The 24,210-nt window shown below is 36.1% G+C and overlaps 2 protein-coding genes across 2 annotated transcripts; one reads left to right on the top strand and one right to left on the bottom strand.

The window, feature by feature from the left end:
- Positions 1–6,193: 6,193 nt before the first annotated feature.
- On the bottom strand, positions 6,194–9,283 carry LOC140147792 (sperm microtubule associated protein 2-like). The gene is given in 6 exon segments (XM_072169538.1): positions 6,194–6,515; positions 6,517–6,826; positions 7,428–7,494; positions 8,232–8,296; positions 8,974–9,034; positions 9,157–9,283. Coding segments are annotated over 6 exon segments (783 nt in total). The 5' UTR covers positions 9,176–9,283; the 3' UTR covers positions 6,194–6,254.
- A 9,924-nt stretch (positions 9,284–19,207) lies between these two features.
- On the top strand, positions 19,208–24,210 carry LOC140149309 (uncharacterized). Its single transcript, XM_072171575.1, has 3 exons — positions 19,208–19,976; positions 21,032–21,159; positions 21,478–24,210. The coding sequence occupies exons 1-3, from the start codon at positions 19,264–19,266 to the stop codon at positions 22,428–22,430; spliced, it is 1,794 nt and encodes a 597-aa protein (XP_072027676.1). The 5' UTR covers positions 19,208–19,263; the 3' UTR covers positions 22,431–24,210.

Raw genomic sequence — 24,210 nt, 5'->3', positions numbered from 1 at the left:
AAGACTAAGCTCCATGGAGCAGTTTCAGACTTGTATAGCTTGGCATTATTGAAGCAGAATTTATCTTTTGAATTCTTTAATGACCACTTTCAGTGTCACTGTCAAAGCCATAATGTGCGATTTGTTCCACAGTGACAACCTCAATTTTTCTCAGATTTCTACTGTTTGCTTACTCAAGAACTCTAGCTTTGAATTTGCACACAATTAGTTACACACCACCTGTTTCACCTTTGTTTTGTCAACTTTGCTAGTTCTTGATGGCTCTGATTCTGCAACTGCACCAATCTCAGTATAGCTTCATCTAGCTTCAACACACTGAAGAAGTATGTTGCTATCTTTTTACGGTCGGACAGCGTTGACATTTTTTGCAACGGATGTTATTCATTCTGTTAATGTTGTAATTTGGATGAATGAGTTATTTTGATGAGCCAAGTGTGTCTTTTTAGTAAAGTTTGCCTATTTTGAACAGTCTAAAATTTTGTTGAAGTGCAATTTTAACAACATTTTTAATGTGATCGCCAGTCGTGATTGGCTGTGTTATATTATACTTCTGACCTTCCAATGCTTTACACGTGTCATGCTTCAGTGCGAATCCGACTAGATTTGGAATGCAATGGTCTCTACCCTTGAATGTGAAGCTATCGGTGAGCAAATTTGTGGCTAGACTTCTCGAGCAACTTTTTGCATGATTGTAAAGCCCAGTCATGCCAGTGGCAGTGGTGTACAAAAATGTCATGTGAAAGACTAAGCCTGAAGTGCATTAATTACAGTAAAATTTAAGTTTTTATATATTTAAAATCTGGAGATCTGCGGTTTTATTCTGAGTTCACCGATCGAGTGCTTGCTAACACGTCTTGTGAATGTCATCTCATGATCTCATGTGTACATGTATCATTGAATCAGTGACGTTAAAATTGTGTGCATATCGCTATTTGTCACATAAGGTACATGTCTTAAATATACTTCTCAGCTGCGTGAAGCTCTGTGAAATAATGTGATCAGTGAGCTAATACAGTGTTGGCCATGGCCATAGCCAGTATCGTGGAGAAAAATGCTACTCAATTTTGATCACATTGCTATATGTACACAATTTCGGAAATGTGTAGAAATGTTATGCCATGATAGACTTATACAGCAAAGTGTGCAAATATAACAAGAATCAAATAGTACAAGCTGATAACGCTAACACATAAAAAATGTCTTTAAGTCCAACGCTGCAAGCTAATAATGAGATTTTCCTATTGATGCTAAAAAGGCTCATTTGCGTATTGATTATGCTAATCAGTAGCGCAGGTTTTTGGACACAGTGGAGTTGCTCGAGACGTCTAGCCAAGAATTTGCTCACCGATAGCTTCACATTCTAGGCTAGAGACCATTGCATTCAAAATCTAGTCGGATTTGCTGAAGCGTGACACAGTGTAAAGCAATGGAAGTTCAGAAGTAAACACAGCCAATCACGACAGGCGATTGCTTCAAAAATGATGCTAAAATTTAATACACAAAATTTTAGACTGTCCAAAATAGGCAAATCTTGCTCAAAAGATACACTTGACTCATTGAAATAACTTGCATCAAAATGTCAACATTAAACAGAATAAAGAAGCTCCAGTGCAAAAAATTTCACAGCTGTCCGACCGAAAAACGATAGCAACGCACTCTAGCATCGAATGCGTAAGTATCGTGTGCAAATTCGAAGCTAGAGTTCTCGAGTAACAGTGGAGGGCTAAGAGTTCAAGTGCTCGGCGCTGAAGTACGGTGCTCCCACAGACAAGAAAGAAACAGACCGCGTGCAACGAGTCAAAGTCTCCGCATCATCCGATAATGAGGGCCGATTGTTCCATGAAATGCAACAGGCAAAACTGCTACGCACTTACCACATATTTTTATGGTCAATCACAAAGGCACGCAACGCTGGCATGATTGTCAGACACAGCACGATCGAACAATCGGCCCTCATCATGAATATGCGAGAACTGGCAGCATACAATACACAGGGACTTTGACTGGTTGCACCGTTTCACGCGGTCTGTTTCTTTCTCGTCTGTGGGTGCTCCCCAAGGTTAGTTATGTATGTTGGTATGTGTTTGGTAAGCAAAGGAGACAGGCTCAAGAGGAAAACGTTTATTTCCGTTTGAGCTTGCGAATTAGGAAATAATATATCGTTATGAATTCTGCAGAGTGACGAATCGAGAATTTCGAGCAAATTGAGTTTTTGTATGCTTATGATTTATGACGCCGTTTACTCAGAACAGCAATTTTGCGTATTCGGCACTCTGCCGTGTTCATAACGATATATACACATATTTTTGTTGGCGCTGGAATGAAATAGCAATATTTTTTGTTTTAACTCATTTGTTTGGCTCGAAATTAAAAGGGGAGAATGTGATCAATGAAAACTAACATTTAAATAGGAATCTATTCTTTATGCAAATCACATAATACCTCTTTTTTAGTACATGAGTATGCTGGATCATGGGATTATTTTTATTTTGCAATTTTTGGTAAGCTTACTTATGAAAGTTATATTTTTTTTAAGTTAAAAGTAAATGTTGCACTTAAATAACAACCATTAATAATACTCACATTGGTATTGTGACCGTTTTCCGACTATACTATTATTATTTCTCTTGCCGTATGTGCTACCTTGACAGCTAAATACTGTAATTTGTAAGCAAAACAGTTACCAGCTGCAACAAAAACAAATCAGGAAGCAACTTGAAATGAATTCGCCATTTGCCATGGAAAGCTCGTAGGAAAGCTGTACCATAGCAGGCAAAGCCCGTCTCATAATAAAAAGTTGGCTTGCTTGGCAGAAGGGCGTGGCAGGGATGGGTGTGGTGACTGAAAGGCTGGTCATGCATGCTGTGCTTGGAGTGTTACGAGTGATTATTTTCTTTTAAAAATAGGTATACATTCCAAAATAAATGGATCTTTTTGCAAGTGTCAATACAAAAGTGCCAATGCTTTTGTGAGATCACTTAGGCCTATATAGGCCTACTAGGCGCACAACAGGCGCAGGGTTGAGGTAAAAAAACATCAAACATCTAACTCTACACACCTTCCACAAGAGTAAAAAGTTCACAAAGTGCTTCAAATCACATGACAAATTTTAGTAAAGTAGAGTGAGTCATCCTAGGGGGGTACCAACCATAATTGGGGGCACCCAACCCCTCCCCCGTTGATGCTACGTCACCTACAAAATTAAGTCTTCTTTGCCTCCTCTCTAGCAGGTGGCTATAAAACAAACAAATGCCCCCCACACAAAAACACTTCTGATACATAAAGAGAATACAAGAGTTATGAGGCCGTAAGTTTTGATATACCGTAGTCAAAACGCATGGACCCCTGAACGTCAACATTATACATATATGTGTAGCCAAAAATGGAATCCTAAAGATTGGTGCTGTATACTCAAAGTCTGTGTGCTTATGTTGTTTTAATTAATATCAGGGATGTAAGTAATCCTGAAGAAAAAATACGGAAAATTGGGGAAAAGGCGCGTAAATTCGGGCCAAAGAGCCCCAAAATGGGCTGAAAATAAAAGAAATTGCATAAATCTGGACTACAAAAAAACCTGAATTCTGTAAAAATACAGAAGACTTACATCCCTGTTAATATGGATGTAAAGCATTCAAGTGCCCCCCCCCCTCCCCACTGCAAGGCTGCAGGGATCAGTGGCGTAGCCCCCCCCCCCTCGTCATGGCCGTCGGTTAATGTAAGGCCGTCGGTAGACGGAAGCGTTAAAAAAAAAAAATTGGGTTAACAATAGACTATTTTTAACCCAAGGTGACAGAAAAAAGGGGAGAATTATAAAAAAAATGATGAAAAATTGTGAATCAAATTGAATTTTTCATAAAAATGTAGTATTTTTATGGTGGTACCGCCTATAATCCGTTTTTTTTTGTTGGGTTTTTTTTTGCTCTTCACTTTTTCAAACCATGCACAAAAATTTTGGGTCAACAAATCACAACTTCTGTCAGCAAAAAATATTTTTGTCGGTACATTTACAAGTTGTGCCCCCTTGGTTCCAAAATCCTGGCTACGCCACTGGCGGGGATCATTGATGATAGTTACTATCATTGCCATTGAAGTTTAAGAGTACTATACCTTTAAACTTCAATAGCAATGCATCAAACAAAAACAAAACACAAATCATAGTATCAATCAAGTTTGATATGAAGTTTATTTATGAATTGCGCCTGCACAATTATAAAAGCGCATTATACAAATTACCATTTATGAAAGATAGAATAATTATCACATACTGCAGATAGGCACCATATGGAACATCATAGTTATTTTGTTCCTTTGAACAATGAAAGCAGCAGACTATAATTCCATTTATTTACATTGCAATTTAACATCTATAGGCAAATATATTTTGTTCATTCTTTGAGAGAGCTTTGGCTTTACTATCTGAAAATTAGAAATCACACACACCAGTAAACTGAATGGAAAGGCTGTTCATTCTTTGAGAGAGCTTTGGCTTTACTAGCTGAAAATCAGAAATCACACACACCAGTAAACTGAATTTATGGAAAGGCTGCACCAATGGTCTGTATGCACAAAACAAGTTTAGAGATACTTTAAACCTGGCCTAACTTGTTTTGGGCATTAAAAGGCTCTGTTGTTTTGCATTTCTTCTCATTAATTATGATTTGTTCAGTTTATACAGAAAAAAGTTACAAGGCTCAGTTGTTTTGCATTTCTTCTCATTAATTATGGTTTGTTCAGTTTATACAGAAAAAAGTAAAGGCCCAAACTACAACATCATGTAAATAATCATTAGGCACAACAACAAAAAAAGACTGAGATGTTTACTTGTCCTTGCCTGTCTGACCCTAATCTTGAAATCCTGAAATGAAGTGATACAGTAGAGAAATGTTCCAAATCAGATCTATTTAAGCTTTTTCATTAAGTTAAAGTTAAAAAAATAAAATGAATGTACACCACCAACCAGCCATGTCACAGAGAGTGCAAGGGCATGAAAAACAACCATACCCAAAATATGCCAAATTTGAATCAAAATATAATCATTTTCAATTATTTCTGTTCAAAATTATGATAATTTTGCCAAATTCTGGAAAATATTTGCAAATTTTAAAAGAATCTGTACTTTTCCAGATTTGTGGAGAACTTAAAAAACACCCCATCTCTAGACCAGTAATTTGGCAATTATTGCAAAGTTATACCAAAAGCCTGAATATGCACCCCAAATCTGCTGCACATCCAAGTAACAACCATTCCACAAAGACCCCCTCCCTAGGGGTCTGAGTAAAATGAGCATGCCTAAATATGTTTAAATTTGGAAAGAACTGCAGCACTTAATAATAACAAATTAAGCCACCACACTTGAAGTCCCAATTTTATAGGAGCGGGCATACCCTGGTTTTACATAACAATCTGCGCAAATAGCAATCAGCATTGTTTGTATAAACTTAAGGGGGTACTACACCCCTGACCAATTTTATGCTTATTTTTGCATTTTCTCAAAAATTATAGCACATTGGTGACAAGTAAGATATGTATATTATAGGGGCAAGGACTACAACTACTGCACTGAAAATTCAGCAACTCAAAGCAAGTAGTTATTGATCAAATATTGGTTTTCCCTCATTTTTGACTGTAACCCCACAACTGTTGTCTGTGCTGAAATAAAATTTACAGTGCGGTAGTTTTAGTCCTTGCCCCTATAATATACATATCTTACTTGTCACCAATACACTAAAATTTTTGAGAAAAATGCAAAAATATGCACAAAATTTGACATGGGTGTAGTACCACCTATCCACCTTAACATTATAGACCTTGATATCAACATAGTACTTACAGAACATCAGGTTGTAAAAATGTGAAACACTTGCAAAGATGACCATGTCATTTTTGATTGTTTTTGAGATAAAGTGGCATTAGAAAGGGCTTTAACATACATCACAACTAAAATGGACCAACTGAATTAAAACAATTTTTTATTTACAATGTTTTACATTATTACTTTGTTCATATATCTAATATACAGACACTTGATGTACCAGACATTGGCTAAAACTTTACTGAAAATATGAGATGTATTTTCAGGATTATTTATAGTTGCAATACATGTATATCAGCAAGATCTTTAGATCCCAACAAAACAACTTGCTACATAAAAGTAATGCGTATAAAATTTCTCTATCAGTTGCATTATAAAACATGATCAAGTGAAACCAATCTAGATAAAAATCCTCTGGGTAAAGCCTCTTCTATTTGAGTCTTCATGAACTTCCACCGCCAGTCTGTTTCTTCTGCCTAACTTTGCGAGGAATAGGCGCAGATAGTTCATCCACTCTTGGAGTAGGTCGTGCATGGAGGGCACCATTAGACACCTTATAGGGGTCAAAGGTCTCATACTTAGATCTTGATTTTGGCCTTGCTAATTGTTGAATACGTAGTGAAGCAATAGCTTTCAATGAGGAGTCATCAACTGACCACATCACAGGCCTGGCGACTTGGAAAGACCGATGGTAACGCTTTTGGTTCTGCTAAATTATCCAAGCGATCAGAACAGCGTGCATTTTTTGCTGATTTGGATATCTCAGGGTCCCATACATAACAGTCAAATTCCCAACTCTCTTTAACTGGTAGAGCTGAAAAAGTTTTTTCTTTGGCTAGTTGTTCTATTCTAGATGAGCAACTTGCAGTTTTAGCTGCATCACTGACTTTGGTGCGTACAGCTCTATCAGGAACATAGTCTCTATGACAGTTCTTATGTCCAGCAAGATCAACCACACGCTGAGATGCTTCAGCCTTTTGTGCTGCTTGACTCACTTTCCATATTGGTGTTGGTCTGAGGGGAAAACAGATATTGGCAATCAATTTCAATATAATTACCCTTAAGTATAGTCTTTTGATTTAATAATGAGGAAAAGAAATCTAGGAAAGTTAAGGGGCTGTGCAATAATAATGAGCCCGGGGGTGGGTAAAATAGAAAACTTTGCCTGCTCGCTGCGCTCACTATATCTTGGCCATTTGGGTTTGCAAAGTGGTATCTCAAAAATTTAGGGAGGGGAGGGGCAAAGATTTTTGGCAGGCCAAGAGGGGGCAAATGATTTTTGGCATGCTGATGGGAAATTTTACTGGGGACTCCTACTTTATATTGCAAAAAAACAGAGCTATTACTGGTAGGTACTTTATTACTCTTGATATGAGGATGTACCACAAAAATTATGTATAATTACTGTAGCAGGGGTCCAAATTAACATTGCTACCAATGGCTGATTACTCAGAATCATTGGCACCAATCTGGCTTGAAATGTGGGGGGGCATTCAACCACAATTGTCAAAAGTGGCCAACAAACAATGGGTCATTTTGTCGAAAGGTGCGGGGACACTTCCCCCTGTCACTCCCCCCCCTGGATAGATCCCCATGCTCAGAATAGATTACTCACCTGTCACCTGTCCACTGTGCATTTACAGGTTTGGTACCACATAACTTGTCTTGCCAATCTGTTAAAACTATTAAAAGAATTGGGGAAAAAAAGAAAAGAAATGATTACAAAATATTAGGTTTTAATTATTAAAGGAGTATGTGATCCTAGCATCCTTTTTTTATGACATGTTAAAAAAAGGCTTATTCATAAAATTTCAGTTGATTCCAATGTTGCGTTTGTGAGGTATGTGCTCCACAGGCTTGTTCTGTTTTACAGAATATAAATATAAATTTGACAATATAGTTGCTAAGTGAAGCAATTTTGCACACAAATATTACCTTACAGAGGTTAATGAGTGATCAAGAAATGAATTTCCCAAAACCTTTATCAGTGTCAAATTTGTTTAGATGTATTATTGATTTGATCTGCAGTGGAAACTTCCAGTTGAATCCAAACATCTTCTATGGAAGACATTCATGACCTTTATCTCCCAAACAGGGGGGGGGTGCAGATTTCAAATGGAGTTTATACCCCAGGGAGGTTGAAGGAATCCCATTTCATCCCATCCCATTGCAAGAAGATGTCACAAAATGTACAAAAATCATGGTTTTCAAAGTACCCATTTAATTTTTGAGGACATCAATATGCTCTTTCATTTCTCATTATGCAAGGACTAAGAATAAATAACATCAACAGATAAGAAATAATTTTAATTTATTCCCTGATAACATTTTCAGATGTTTGTTTGTCTCTGATTTTAAATAAATGTACAATATGATATTCATCAAAATTAATGAGGGGTATACAAACAGGTGAGCTTACCAAATTGTGTTGTTCCTTCTGCTCCGGGAATTGGGGGTAACTTATCTACCCAGTAAACAGACCTCCTAGAGAGATGATAAATAAATGGGGTAAATGTTAATCAATAGGAATAAAAAATAGCAAGGTACACCAGCTTGACGTGGGGAAACAAGTAAAATACAGACTAGACGGTAGACAGAGGGGGACAAAAACAACAACAAGGATTAAGGTTAATCAATATTTTATTATAAAAATACCAAATCATATGACAGACCTGAGGCTGAATACAATTTGAACTAGAAGTCACATATATCCAATTTTTATTCCAAATGCACAGACTGATGAAATCACAAATTAAGCAATTAGTTTATAAGAAGTTATAATTTTTAAAATACTAACTAAGTGGTAGAATAATTTGCCGATCTCTAGATATCAGCCTACAATTTTATTTTGGAAAGATTATATTTTTATTTTGTAATGTAGACATCATTTTATAAATAATACTCATGTACTAGTACATCATCTGTACATGTGTGATGCAGTTTATTCTTTGTATAAATAATTTGACTGTTGTCTTAGTACTAGTATAAATATATTTGACTGTTGTCTAGTAGTCTCAGCTGTCACTATAGACAGTCTTGAAAAGTTTTCTTTCACCTATTTTAGGTATTTTGTTAATGCTATTTCAAAAGGAAAATGATTAAAATTTAATATTAGCAAATGGCCAGTGTTAGTGTATTGTCATGTAAACACGTGTACATACCTATCCTCACGGTATCCAGGCGGGAGTTGTTTCGGTGTCGATAGGACATCTATTCGCCGACCTGCAAAATTAAAAAGAAGCATTTGTTAAAGTTAAACCAAAGTATAAGAACGAACTTCAAAACTCGTGAAAAAACATACGTTTAAATCGTTTCTTTGTTCAAATTAGAAGCTAAAATCTTACTTTTTACAGCCGTTGCCATTCTGCTTGTGATCAAAAGTTGTTAATGTTTTCGCGAAGTTTTTGCCAGCATCCGCTACAGCGTCCCAATCAGCTGGCCGTTGCTACGAGTATGATCACTCTGATGAATGGTCGTCAAGTGCCAAACACTTCCGTGTTTACGCTCATGAATAATAAACCTAATGAATATTCAGTTTTGTTTAGTAAATATCGCCACATCGTCATCCAATCAAAAACGCCGTTTCATTATCCCACGGTGCCACGAACGAAAGGCAGCAACAGGTGTCACAGTCGCCAATCAATTATAATTCAATAATTCCTGTGGAATTGTTTATTTGAATGATAAACGTGGAATGGGTCTCTGCATTTTGCTTTAGCGTGAAACGGAATTTTCAAGTTCCTGTCCAGATCTGTCTGAATGGAAATCTAGCATGCAGTTGAATTGATCGAGCTGGAAAGCTTGAACATGTTAAATGAGGTAAGCTTAAAATTCATTATATATTGATAAGGCCAAGTAAAAAATAAAACATGTTTCACGTCCGGGTTTTCGAAAAAAGGAGGAAGAGGGGCTTTTTATTTTCTATTTTTATCGCAAAATTGGTGTAAATACCCATACTTAGAGCTGTTTTAGCGTATACAATAATGCCTGGAAAAAGGAGGAGGCACTTTTTTATTTGTTGTTTTGAGAGTTACACCCCCTCTAATGATCACAAAACCTTCCTAAAGTGTTTCGTGTTTCTTAACAAGGCTATAGAATGCATCCCAACTTCCTAGACATATTTTTTGAAAAGTTATAACTGAATTTCAAAAAATAAAAATATATTTGAGGAAACCTCAAAAAAGGAAGCGGGAGGGGACGTGAAACATGTTTATTTTTTTATTTGGCCTAAACATCATATCACAGATACAGGATTATTATTTCAAGTGGAAGTCTAACTACTTGAGAATAAAGGACTATGAATAGATGCAACAGGATTACCTACAGGATTATCTCAAGTTTATAATTCTGTTTACCCTCTGCACACCGTCGACGTCCTATACGATAAATATAAATTTAATACTCCGTTGGTGAGCGACGGGCGAGTGGTAGTGAGCGACAGGCGAGTGGTATTTCACTGAACGCAAGAAAAGGAGTTCTATCTGATTGGCTAGCAATCGATCGCTTAGGTCGCTCAGTAGTCAACTACAAACTCATGCATTCAATTCGATTGAAATCGATTATTCTATTATTGACGAAGATAAAGAGCGTGATAGTGTGTCAATAATGTACATTGTATTGCACCTGGCTTTACCAGCATTCCTTTATAAAATAATTTTCTCAAAGAGTTGAATATTATCAAAATTTTTACCCAGGATTTCAAATTTTTACCCGCAAATTGCAGTTAAACATATCCACAGCAAAATACCGGTCCTCACTAATTAGTACATTTAATTTCCAGTTAGAACATTTAAACGAAACCTGTGATTTACGTGACAACAAATAAAATTTTCTTACAATAGAAATATCATATGGGATACTGATATGGTAGGCCGCAACCGCCACAACGTGGAGCTGCTACGCGTAGCTGACTTTTTGTTCCGTGGAGCCAAATTGACCAATCATGTTAGAGTTTTTCATTACTCGGAGGTAAAACTGACCAATCAAGTACGACTTACTCATTACGTGAAGCGAATGTAGTCATTAAGAATTTGCCAGACGAGCTTCACGTAGTTGCAAGATATCCTCGGTCACGATAGTTATGATTCAAAAAGTAATTTATGAAAAGTACGAACCGACTTATTATTAAGATGGACATGCACTCACAAGAAACTCATACAGTATTGTACACAACTATATAGCTAGGCTGAGTGGTGGTAAACCATGCACACAATTCAGGCTGATTTGTACACATCTAGAATTCGACCTTCAGCAAACCAGTTCGGATTTACTTTATATACTAGTAGTAGGCCATACATACTGTAGTTACGGTACTGCCCGTTTTCCTATACACAATACTCAGTGCGCTCACCATTGACGCGTGACCTAGTGTATGTTAGAAGTATTATGCCATTGCCTATATGACGTCACTGTGTAAAAAAATAACCAGTCAATATTTAAAGTATTCTCTGAAATTCTAGAAAATATAGTTTTGTAACATTTCCTAAATTTTTAGCTAATTTAGGTGTTTGGAAATATTGGTACTTTTGTGTTTTAGGAAGGATATGTAAACGACAGATAACACCAAAAAATATGAACAAATTATTTCTAAACCGTGTTAAGTCTGCAAACCATTATGCTTCTCATTTTCAAGAACGCTGGTTAACAATAAGCAGACTATTGTCTCATTTCGTAAACAAAAGCCCAGACAGTATTGTTACCTTGCGTCCGCTTTATAATCATTCACCCAACTCAAACTATAATACCAGCTCATTGTTCATTGCACAGGTAAAACAGACACAAGTGCAGTGTGTATTTAACCAGAGAAGATCTGATGTAACATAGTTGAGCTGTTTTCATTGAGTGTTATCTTGGTTTAATAGCTTTTAATGGGGTTTAAGTCCTTCAAAGGTCGTGGTGAATTCTACTGTAGACATGACTGCATCATGATTATTTTAAAGTCAACAACATTCAACAATATGATCACCGTGATAGTATGACAGTATCAGTACCGTGGGTGTCAGTGATCCTGGCCTGACACAGTAGACAAACAAACAAACACGCCACACACATGGCACATGCATGCAAGGTAACATTGACTATACACTAATCAAACAATGGTATTGATCCTGTACAACTGTTTGTGGTTTATTTACATTCGATTCATTTAAATTCCACATAGTAAACATTAATTTTGGCAAGAGTTTTCTCTCTCTGGAACGATGATGCATCAACTGGCTCCGCGTAATGAAAAGATCTAACATGATTGGTCAATTTAGCTCCGCTAATCGAAAAGTAAGCTACGCGTAGCAGCTTCACGTTGTGACGGTTACTGCCAGCCATATACTGATCATGCGAAAATCGTAAAACATAGAATAGAAACAGTGTGGCCGGCTCTCAAAATCTCAAATTGTATGCATAGCCTGAGTTGCACGGCCTATCTCGAACAAAATAGCTCAAAATCACCATGCGTAGGCAATTTTTAACACGAAGATATAGGGATGAAGACGGTGTGCTCTGTAAACAAGTTCATCAGGATTGTCAGTAGATATCATTTATAAAATTTCGTGTAAACAAAACCAATTGATTATTTGGTAAAATGATGTTAAACATACCTAACAATGACGTTTCGTGCTACATCGTAGCACTTTCTCAAATCGACTGACCAATTCTCCCAGTCCTCCTCGTCTGCTTCCTGTCGGAGCGTGACGTTGGTGGCGCTGTTTTAGGTGGTTTTAGGAGTTGGTCATAGATGTTAACCCTCCTCTTTCCTGCATGCTTTCTTACAACATCTTGATCTTCTCTGATTTATATTTATTTTTACTTGGCCTTTTAGTTTTAATTGTGACTGCCCACGCGCCATGGTTGACCGATTTGCACTCCAGAATTGGAAATATTTCCAATGTTTTTATACAAAATTTGTTGAAAAGTGTGAAACGGGTGTGTTAAGGACCTGCTGCTTGGATGGGATATACCACACCGAGTGTTGTAAATTTTCCCTCAAGACAAAATCCACCCTTTTTGGTAATATCAATTTCTAAAGAAGACATTTTAGGATTTTTTAGAGAAGTGATGATTGTTGATAATTGCTGTTTTATTGTTTCATGCATTTTCCTGTCATTTCCTGTAAGGCCAATGGAACTCGATTATTAGTTTCCGATTGGATGTTTGAAAAAAAGGACGAGGTGGCTATTTCATTATTCATTATTCGGTCTCTTTTCATTATCCATTATGTCAACAAAATCAATGATTTTATGAAAAGCTTTCTCCAAATTTATGTACCCCACCAGTAGCAAAGTATATTATTGTTGATGAAAGATCATTTCAAAACAGATATTAATGCTTATATCATCATTACAGACATTTTGCAACTGATTGAGAAAATATTTGAATTTGTTTTTATTAAAAATAAAATGAAAAGAAATTTTCAATTTTTGTAATCACTAGAAACATGATGAGGTAATCCGTAAATTTCCATTATTTACCACATCCTCTACCCCTACAACAAAGAAAAACTGCTGATTATGATCAGCAGGGGATGTCAGATATTTTGAGAGTTTCAATTTTGATTATTTCCATCTCAATTTTCAGATAATTAACTTTTTAATGAAAATAATGAAAGTTTTGGTCAAATTGAAAAACGGATGCGGGCGGTCAATAGGAAACTAACAATCGAGTTCCATTAGCCTAAGGCCCATTTCACGGTTAGGCGCCACTTTTTGATTTTCAACGTATCTGGCCTGGTGTGTAAAAAATAATGGGGTTACAGAATTGACTGTTGGTGATTTTTCATTGTCTCTGTATAGCCTACCTCCACTAGCTTAATCGGCCTTTCTGCTTTTATCTTTCAGGGCGCACAGGGGTCAGAAGTGGTCTAAAACCACATTTTACTAGCAACCTAAAAACAGACATTTATTTTCCAATGCTGCCACTTTTAACTATGTTGAGCCTACCAGCTGCTTTTGTTGTTTTTATGTAATGAACAAGTTGCACTATACAGCCATACATGAACAAAGTAGTAGTTGTCAGTTAAACTAGCATGAGAACCATTTAAATTTCTGAATTCGGATGTGACATTTTCCGTTCACATCTATGTACCTTATTCAATGTGGAATAGATCGACTAATACTTTACATGAATGGCAAACTAGTGTGTTTTAGTAAAGTTCAGAGTCTTGTTACTATTTGTTGAACAAATTACACTTGTTGCTCTTAATACGTAGATACAGCAATATTTTGAATTTTTGCCAACAAATTCCGTTCACAATTTTGTCACATCCGATTAATTTTCCAAATAGTATAATTTATTAACAAATAAGTGGCAGAATTTGTTCTCCTTTATTTTTAAAAATCTCCTGCTATGAGCTATCTAATGACACCATTTAATGAAAACTCCTTCATCAACTTAGCTTGCAGATGTCATTTCAAAGTTTCCGTTCACATGTGTCACATCCATGGTACCTGTCACATCCAAAATAGTTTCTTCAAAGAACTAAGACAGGTATGGGACTAGGATGCCAGTTTGAAGTTATTTCATTACAGGTTTGTGGGGGATCAAAAGGCACAATAAGTTTTTAATTCAGCATGCCTTCTTTAATTGTGACAGGAGATTCAAAAAGCTTCAATTTCCGTTCACATGTCACATCCTCAAAATTAGTAGTTTTTAGGCCAAAATACTTAAACAACATGATATTTGACTTTATAAAATAGGTTTATTATTTCATACATGTCACATATGATTATTTCATGGCTTTGTTGTTGTCTTTTAGGGGACAGTTTTGTATACAATTTACAGAAGCGGATGTGACATTTTCAATTGTGAACGGAATATTTCAGTATTATAAACATTTTGCTTGGCAAAAATATAAAGGGTCAGGAAAAACATTTTAGCATTGCTCAATTCAATAGAATCTCACAAAATATATGTGTTAGAAGTGCTTTAAAGCTTATATTTTGACAAGCAAACTGTTTATAATAATGAAATATTCTGTTCACAATTAAAAATGTCACATCCACCTCTATAAATTGTAAACAATGTTTTAAAATGAACACTAACACAGGTTAATATGTTTCAATATATCCCATTTAATTTACTGAGTGTGTGAAAACTCTTTGAATCATTATTTTCTGAAACATACTCTGCTTTACAATGTGTGGTTTCCGTTCACATTGACATCTGTCACATCCAAAATTGCACAAACATAAGAATCTTGAATTTGACCTGTGCTTTCAAACTGGTGCTGATATTATTTGTGAACATTACCCATATTATGACCATCAAAGCTGTGAAATATCAGAGTCATTCATTGATTATTAAAATTGTTGAGTAAACCTTTTCATGTCAATTTCCTTTTTACCACAAAAATTACATGTAAGTGGCCATAAATTTGTCATTACACAACAAAATTTGCCCAAATTTGGTCAGAAGAGAGCCTATGACATACTTGTTTATTTTAAATATCTATTATATATGTATTGGACAGTAAAAGTATAAATATTCACTACTCAATATTTATCAAATTTGTTAAAAAATTACATAACATGAGGGTAATAAATTATAATTTTCTTCAAGAAGTAGAGAGATTTAAGCTGGGAAATGATATTTTTATGAAAATCTGGTCTTATGTGGAAAAGAAAACCCCAATTAAATGAAATTTAATCCATTTTGAAAATTTCAAGTTTTTTTCACCAAAAGTGGCGCCTAACCGTGAAATGGGCCCTAAACCTAATATTTTAAAGATATTCTGATATTTGAAAATCTTCTCTATCATATAAATAGAGGCTGAAAGTGACAACAAGCGGCAAAAATTTTAATTTGCCATGGAACTTCAGTCATATTTTATCTGAAATCTGACTGGATGGCAGGGCCTGCATGTATGGTATGCATGGCATATTTTAAATGAAATGCAAGCACTGACCTATCCCTAAAAGTAGTCATGAATCTGTAACTTGTGTATCAAACACGTCAAGGGTTCAAACCCCATTGTGGTATTTTATTGTTAAGGTTACACAAAGAAACGTATAAAAGATGTATAAAAGACGTATAAAGTTGTTCTCTAAAACAGAGTTTTCTCAGTAATCAAATATCGCAGCAAGTGAAATGTTGGTGCATTGGATGTAGTCCTGCCAGCAAGACTTCAGTCTTTATCATAAACATAATGACATCTACTGACCTGAAGTCTTGCAGTGGTACATAGGGATGCACTGTACGTTTAAGAAATCCAAACTTCAAGCATCAAGAAATATACCTTGTATTTGTCAGTTTTACCTCAGAGATGCTGTAGACCCTCTCTACACAGTGTAGAAACATCACAAGTAGAATGCTGCTCAATATGATAAATCCAAATCATGAAAATCAAGACATTTTGCAGAGCAATATTTTGACCACTTTTGCACTAAGTAAATTACTCCCATGAAGATTGCAGGTTTTGCCAACCCTGGGAATTTTGAATCCACCCGAAAGATGAGATCAATGTTGATCAATTACCTCAACTTTGGGAGTATAGACTAGTACAGTGGGATTAAAATCATCCAAGCACGCCCAAACCCTGGTACAATGGGATTAAAATCGTCAGTGCATGCCCAAACTGTCCTTGAGAGAGTTCCTCAGCTGCATCCTTAGAGCCCAAAATGAGCCCAGCACATATTGTGATGTTTCTTATTTGTGAAAAAGATAATAATAGAGTGAACTGTAACTCTAGGTACGACGAGTTACAGTTACTGGAACTAGCATTGGATGTAGCTTAACATTTTTCTTGTGGATTTATGCAAATTTTTAGAATAACTTTGAAAATCCTTCGTTTAAAGCCGTTTTACGCACCATGACGTTTTTTTCGAATGTGCGCCCCGTATAAAACCACGCCACGTGATTGTTTTCCTCTTTTTTGTATTGTACTACAAATCGGTTAAAGAAATAATGTTGCCATGGGGAAGAACCAAATACAGTACCGATTAAATGTTAAAAGCCCGTTTTTGGGGAACATTTTCGAGAATCTTGCCCGAGAAAAAACTGTTTTGTGAAATTATCGATATCTTGATTACGGGACGTTAATTTAGACATCTGAATACCTACATTATTTCTCAACATTCTGCCAATTGCTATCCCATTTGATTTTCACTCCAAATTGAAGCTAGTATTGCAAAAAACGAGGTTTTTCCTCCATCAGTTCGTTCAAAATTTCAGCGCCAACATGCGTGTTTATTCTAAGAGCCATTGTGCGGACGCGATTGTAATCAAGTAATTGCATCCAATTATAGTTATACATCCGCTTTGAGAATAAGCAATTGCGTAAGCTGATGTGTGGCCGAGTGGATAGAGCGTTGGACTGGGAATCTGTTATGAACTATTTTTGTGGGTTTGAGTCCCCGTGTGGCTGAATTTTCTTTTTATTCTTTTTTCTCATTTTTACTTCCTTTCTTTCCTCTTTTCTTTCTCCTTTTCTTTTTTCATTTTCTTTCTTTCTTTCTTTCTTTCTGTCTCTTTCTGTCTCTTTCTTTCTCTTTTTCACTATTTCTTTATTCTTTCTTGCTCCTTTCTTTTTAGTTTTATTTGATTGATTCGCTGACTGCAGTGAATCGTGATTGATTGTTTTTCACTTTATATAATTCAGAAATTTGTAGGCCTGCTAAGTCTGTCTTGTTGAATATTCTTCCCAAATTCAATTTGCAAATAATTGCTTTTTGATATTGTTGTTGATGTTATTGTTGTACCCTATTACATTGTAAATCAGGGGAATAGCAGCATTGATTTATTTCATCAAAGATATCAAGGCTATAAATTCAAAATCAATACATCAATCAATTTTAAAATTTATAAAATCCTTATGAAAATTGCGAAAACGGCTTGTGCCCCCCCCCCCCGGCATGCCGCCCCTCATGACCCCCCCTCCACCGGACTCACGAGCTCCGGGCACGAGCTAAGCCAAGTTTCATGTCTTGTGACCGTGATCGATATTCTATTGTAAGCATGGTAAGTAGGCCTTGTAGGCCTATTGTAAGTAGGTACGCTTGTTCATTTTCTGCATGGCTGTTTCTGTTATGAACTTACGCCCCTCTGAAATCCAGCGCATGGAAAACTCTCGGCTAACCTTAAGCAGCTAAATAGGGTGATTCATCATTTACTTTGAATGGGCGGTCTCACACATATTTTATTTGAGGATAGCTGGATCAACCTCCTCTTTCTTACATCATTTCTGATTAAACATGTATATCTGTAGGAATGCTGGAGTCATACGGTCAATTTCATGATTTTGCACCCGTGCACTTTCGCAGTTAGCTCCATTTTTATTTCGCGCCCATGCACTTTCGTCCCTCTTTTTTTATCCCTCGGGCATGGGTAATGAGATCGGCTGTTCCATCTTGCGCACTTGGACATAATTGAAATTATTAAAAGTTATTGAAATTCCTGACAACACCTCCTTGAGCATGACCAGCGGCATAGCGAGGGGGTGTGGGGCACGTGCCCTGGATGCGGAAATGATTGTGAAAACAAATTAAATGGGGTGTCCAAAAAATATAACTCAACATAAAAAAGATATTGTTATGAATGTTGTTGTTGTTCAGATGTATGTTGTACATTGTTGCAGATGGATTCTTGAATGCTCTGGGCAAAAAAGTTTGGGTCAACAATTAATAATTTCTGGGCAAAAAAGATTTCAGTTAGTACATTCACAGGTTTGGGGTGCCATTTTGAATCCTTGCCTTGGGTGCCACAACCTTTAGCTATGCCAGTGAGCAGGGCAGGGCCAGGAATCCCGACATGGGCCCAAGGAAAGTGCAATTCAGTTACATCCTATGTTGATGTGGCGGGTCAATTTAAAGGCCTTCATTGGTAAGGCTCATTTTCAGGAGTCAGACCATATTTTTTCTTCTTTTTCAATTTTCCTGTAAAAGTTCCATCAACTCATCATGATAAAAAAAAAAAAAGAAGTTATTCATGAATTAAGAAGCTGCATGAATCACTATTTTCAAGTTTTTTGTACTACTTATTTTATTCTAGATCAGAAACTTCAAATAAAAAAAGTACTTTATCGTTGTGCAAGAATGCATCAAAAAAGGTTTAGGCCTTTGACTATTCATGAAAATTCATATTATGTCAATATTTCTGAAAAGAAAGTAGCTTAAGGGTATTTTCCTGGATCTCTGAAAGTCCATAAAGAGTTCTTGACCCATGAAGGAACAGGGATTCTAAAAGTACCCATTTGTTGGCAATACTGTGCATGGTCATGGTCAGGGGATTCATAGCACTTGAGTAATCCACATTTTTGACTAATTATTGGACCAAAGTTAGGGTAAAGTACAGACATAAGTGTATTGCCTTTTCAACAAATGTTAGTTTTTCTTTTTTAATTTGATATAAATAGGTATTATTTAAAGACTTGTATATCAACCAATTTTGTTTTCTTTTAATTTGATAGGCATGATTTGACATCCACCATACAGAAGTAGAGGAAGCCAGCTGAATACAACATCACAATGGAAGTTGGGCTAGCTAATCGCTTGCACACAGGCAACGTATTTAGAAGAAGTACTCCTATAGTGAACAAGACGGCAGGATTGTTGGCTCAAGGACCTGAACCTCCTGACCCAACCATATCTCAACTGACTCTCTTCATATTGTGGATCATTGCACTTTCTATATGGGTGTTCCGCATGGTCAACGTTAGAAGTCCATTGTCATTTAGTGCGGTTGGAACAGAGGAGAAAGATGTAGAGTCAGATGAGGTTTCAGAAAAGGACAACAACAGAGATCAGCACTCAAGTACTCATCCTATTCAGAGAAAAGATGGCTCAAAAGGCTCAGCTAGTGATGCGGAAAATGAAAATTACAAGGAAAATGAAGAACACAAAACACCCAATGGTGATGTAGCAGACAGTACTAAAGTTATATCAAAAAGCATCAGTCAAAATGAAACAAAGTTTTCAAAGGAACCTCCTGCTACTGGCGATAGCAACAAACCAACTCAATTCTCTAAAGTACAACCGCCACCAACTCTGGACAACTTTTTGAAGTATTCTGCCTTGTTAGGTTTAATCATGATGTTTTACTATGTGTGTGATTACTACCATCAGTGGCCTAGAGGAGAGAGGGAATATTCAAGGGATACATTTGGGTTTATGTGTGTTATGTTAGTAGCAGTAGCTGCCGTGTTTACCATCAAGACAACGCCGGATAAGCTTATCAACAGGTACCATAACTATACCTTGTGTCACATCAAGTTTAGTAGTGACATCAAAAATGTGACATGATCAAGGGGAATAAGTCACATGTTGACCATGGTCGAAAATGAGTTTTACATAGGTTCCTTAAAGGACATTTAGAGCTTTTAAACTGAAACCTGTTTGTTGATATGACTTTCCTTTGCAAAGTTACGTCAATTTATCAATTGCTGAAAAGAATGTAAAACAAAAGAATTTGAACGCTTTCTTTGCCAATATCTCAAAACCAATATTAGCGACATGCGACTCATTTCCCTTGATCGTGTCATAAATGTGTCTCTGTATATAAGAGATCTGCTGCCTTTACAAGAAGCATATACTATATGATTCCAAGAATGGCTTGCATGTTTTACTGCCGCCACTACCAACCTTGGAAGTAACAGGAGGTGTAATTTACTTGTTTTAAAGATAAATTTATTCTCCATATGTGTAGTACCGTACTACAGTGCACATCAATATTTAGTTCACCTGTCTTCGGCCAAAAGTGATATACATTGTATATGCAAATGAAGAACTTTCCCTTATCAATACGCTGATGAAGTGATGTAATAATCGGATTAACTACCATAGCAATAGGTGAAAACAATTTTTGAATATGCAGCACTGCACTGGTACTTTCACACGGTACCTCTGCATAGAACCATATCATGCTGATCACTTGCACCTGTAAGATCAGTATATTTGAAAAGACCGGTATTGTATTCAATCTATGATTGCAGACATACACAGGTGATGAGTGCAACCTGCTTGTAGTGCAGCATGGTATATTCAAAATTGTTTTTACCTATTGCTGTGGTAGTTAATCCTATTTATTACGTCACTTCGCCAGCGTATAAGGTCATTGTTATATAGGACACTAAACATACTGTATTTTCACAGAAACTTCAATTCTGTTTTCATATTCTAAAATATAAATTGTTGATGGAAAGTAGGAAAATGCTTTTGAAATAGTCATAACATTATTGGTAGTGTTGGTTTAGTTTGTAAATATTAATGACCATGTAATGTTTTTGTATGAACCCAGGGACCAGACTGAGGAGTGGAAAGGCTGGATGCAAGTGGGTTTTGTGTGGTATCACTACTTTGCTGCCAAGGAAACTTACAATTACATCCGACTCTTTATTGCTTGCTATGTCTGGATGACTGGCTTTGGTAGGTACTGCTTAACATTAATTATATCTGAATATTTATTGCTTGCTATTTTGGTAGGTGCTTAGAGAATAAGCGATAGGAATTTGTGTTTTTAGTATCCTCTACCGTGTGATAGACAACAGGTGGGTAAAATATTTTGAGTAGTGGATGCCGGCAGGTGCAGCTATTCAACAACCTATGCTGATATTTCTAGGTTTATTTTAAAATTGACTAGAAATATACTGGACCTTAAAAGGTCCAGTACATTTAACCAGTGTTATCCGTATACATGTAACACTACAAACCTCTAACATTTGATCTTGTGTGCTCTTCCAACAGGTAACTTTTCTTTCTTCTGGGTACGTAAAGATTTCTCTCTATGGCGAATGTTCAAGATGTTATTCCGTCTCAACTTTCTTGTTACAATCACCATGTTTGCTACCAACAACCAGTATATGCTATACTACATCTGTGCAATGCACACCTATTGGTTTTTCTCTGTGTATTTCTTCATGGTAATCTTCCAGTCTTGGAACGAGAATCCATTACGCATGACCATCAAGTTTGCCTGCTACTTTGTGGCAAATCTCATCATCTTTGACACACCTGCACGTGATGTTATCTTCAAGCCACTCTGGTTAATATTGTCATATGATGATTCAATGCATGAATGGGTGTTTAGAGCAGGCTTGGATCATTATGCTGCTTTGATTGGAATGATATGCGCATATCATTACCCAAATTATGAGCGTTTCATGAACTACCTGGATAAGCGTCATCTTAATCGTCATGATTACCTTCTAACTCTTGGAATCAAGTTATTTACATCGGGTTTGTTCCTAGCTGCAGTTATAATTTGGTTCCGTCACCTCATGTGGCGTGATAAATACGATTATAACGTTTACCACCCGTACACGTCATGGGTTCCTATTTTAGCGTATATATACTTTCGTAACTTATTTCCTATACTACGTACACATTATTTAGATCTTTTTGCGTGGTTGGGAAAAGTCACCTTAGAAACATACATATCACAATTGCATATTTACATGCAAGATGGTGCTAAAGCATTAATAGTTTACATTCCAGGGTATCCATTGCTGAATTTTGCCTTAGCAAGCGTCATCTATTTATTGGCCTCATACTGGTTATTTCATATAACTATGACATTCAGTGCCTTCTTAATACCCAAGGATCACAAAAAACTTGGTGTGAATATAGTGGTAGGGGTAGTGATAATAGGTGTATGTGTATGTTTGGCTGTTGTGGTCAGGGAAATTGGTGTCTTATAATAGTACTGTAATATTGAAAACCAAAGCTATTACAATCCTGGCAGAAATTTGTTGCCATATCAATGCACTCGCCAGAAATAAGTATCAAATCATGATCTTTGTAGAGGCTATAATTTATGTAGAAATGGTGATGATGTTGTAGTCCCAATAAACAGTTGGGAAACTGGGAAGGATATGAAGGGCAATAATATTTATGCTTTAGTGTGGCAACAATTTAATTCTGTCAGGAATGTAGGCTTATCACTTGTAGGCTGATCAAGTATTTTATTTATTCGTAATCCTACATAAGTAGTATACTTTGATCAGCTCGTAATCGACGGGCCTTATAACATCAAATTAATATCAAAATATTTTATTTTGAGAATTTTCTTGTGACATCTCGCCAGAAGCATCGCAAAGTATTAATTCAAGTCCTATACTTTGTCTACTTTCTTTAAAACACACAAAATAAAGACCAGACAGGTCAACTTATAGCTCTCTTAATTAAGGTTGGTCTACCTTTTGGCATAGTGGTAAAAACCTAACATTTCCCGCCTATTACGAGCTGATCAAACTATAGGGTGCTTCACATCCATAAAACAAATCTTGGAACTAAACTACACAGATCAAGAGCTCTCAAAGTCAGAGCTTGAGATTTATTCACCAAATATTGCTCCAACTTAAGTTTATAACAAAATGATCTGCAATAAAATATCTACAAACAAGGAAAAATTTGTTGGCACACATGTTTACTCTTTTGGTTTAAATCCTGCAGTGTAATCTGGATGCATTGGTCATTACTTGAAGCTGATGACCCCCCTGGTGAATTGATGGAGCTGATTTCAATATGGTTTCAGGATCAACATTGAGACAGTGGCAAGCGGGCGATATCTGTCCAAGTGTGCCAACATGTCTTCCTTTATTGTAGATGGGGGTTGATAATTGTAGATAAAACTGTTGTATCTTGAAAGTGCATAAAATTGTGATCAAAAATGTGAGAGTTAGATAACTAGGCTGAAAGCCTAAGAAAATGTTAAGTTTGAGTTTCAAGCCTAAACTCTGAGGGATGAATGATGGCCCTGAAAATATTAAGCAATGTTTGTCTGCTTTTGGACTGCAAATTTACATGTACTATATACACAATAAGTGCCTTAGATTTATATTTGTATAGTGACCTTAGTTCAATTTAATATGTTGCCTCAATATTGCATGAATTTAATTAATTACTTTCAACAAGCCTGTAACAATTGTTCATATTTATTTTTTATTGTAATTTTTAAGGCCATCCTGTAGCACTATTTGCAGGATATTCATGTTTATAGCATGCCATTATGGAATAGTTTTCTTGCACAAACATGTTTTAATCCCATTAGCACACCTTCCCTGATTGGCAACATATGGTCATTCCTATCAAAATCATATTAAATCAAAAGAAAACAAGGGGGAAGGTTTGTCATGCATATATATATATATATATATATCGAAATAACAGTTGTCTTTCATTAAATGTGTTCTGTAACAGAGTCTAATACTTAGAATTGAAATAACATTTAAGTTACATGTACATACATGTACTATGGAGTGCTTTCAGAGAAGTATTATATGTATCTTAATTTTAACATGTATTCATACTATAAGTTAGACTACCTTTTGAATAGAGTGCTCAATCCCAAGAAGGGAGAGCGTATAAAATCTTAGTTTTATATACATGTATACAATTGGTAGTTTATTATATATATACAACTGGTAGTTTTGATAACTTTGGAAAGATTATATTTTGTCCTTTTCATTTACAACCTTC

The sequence above is a fragment of the Amphiura filiformis genome, chromosome 3 (assembly GCF_039555335.1).
Source record: "Amphiura filiformis chromosome 3, Afil_fr2py, whole genome shotgun sequence".
In the NCBI taxonomy this organism is placed as follows: Eukaryota; Metazoa; Echinodermata; class Ophiuroidea; order Amphilepidida; family Amphiuridae; genus Amphiura; species Amphiura filiformis.
Note: the sequence above shows the minus strand (reverse complement) of the source record. Positions and strands in the feature narration are given on the sequence as shown.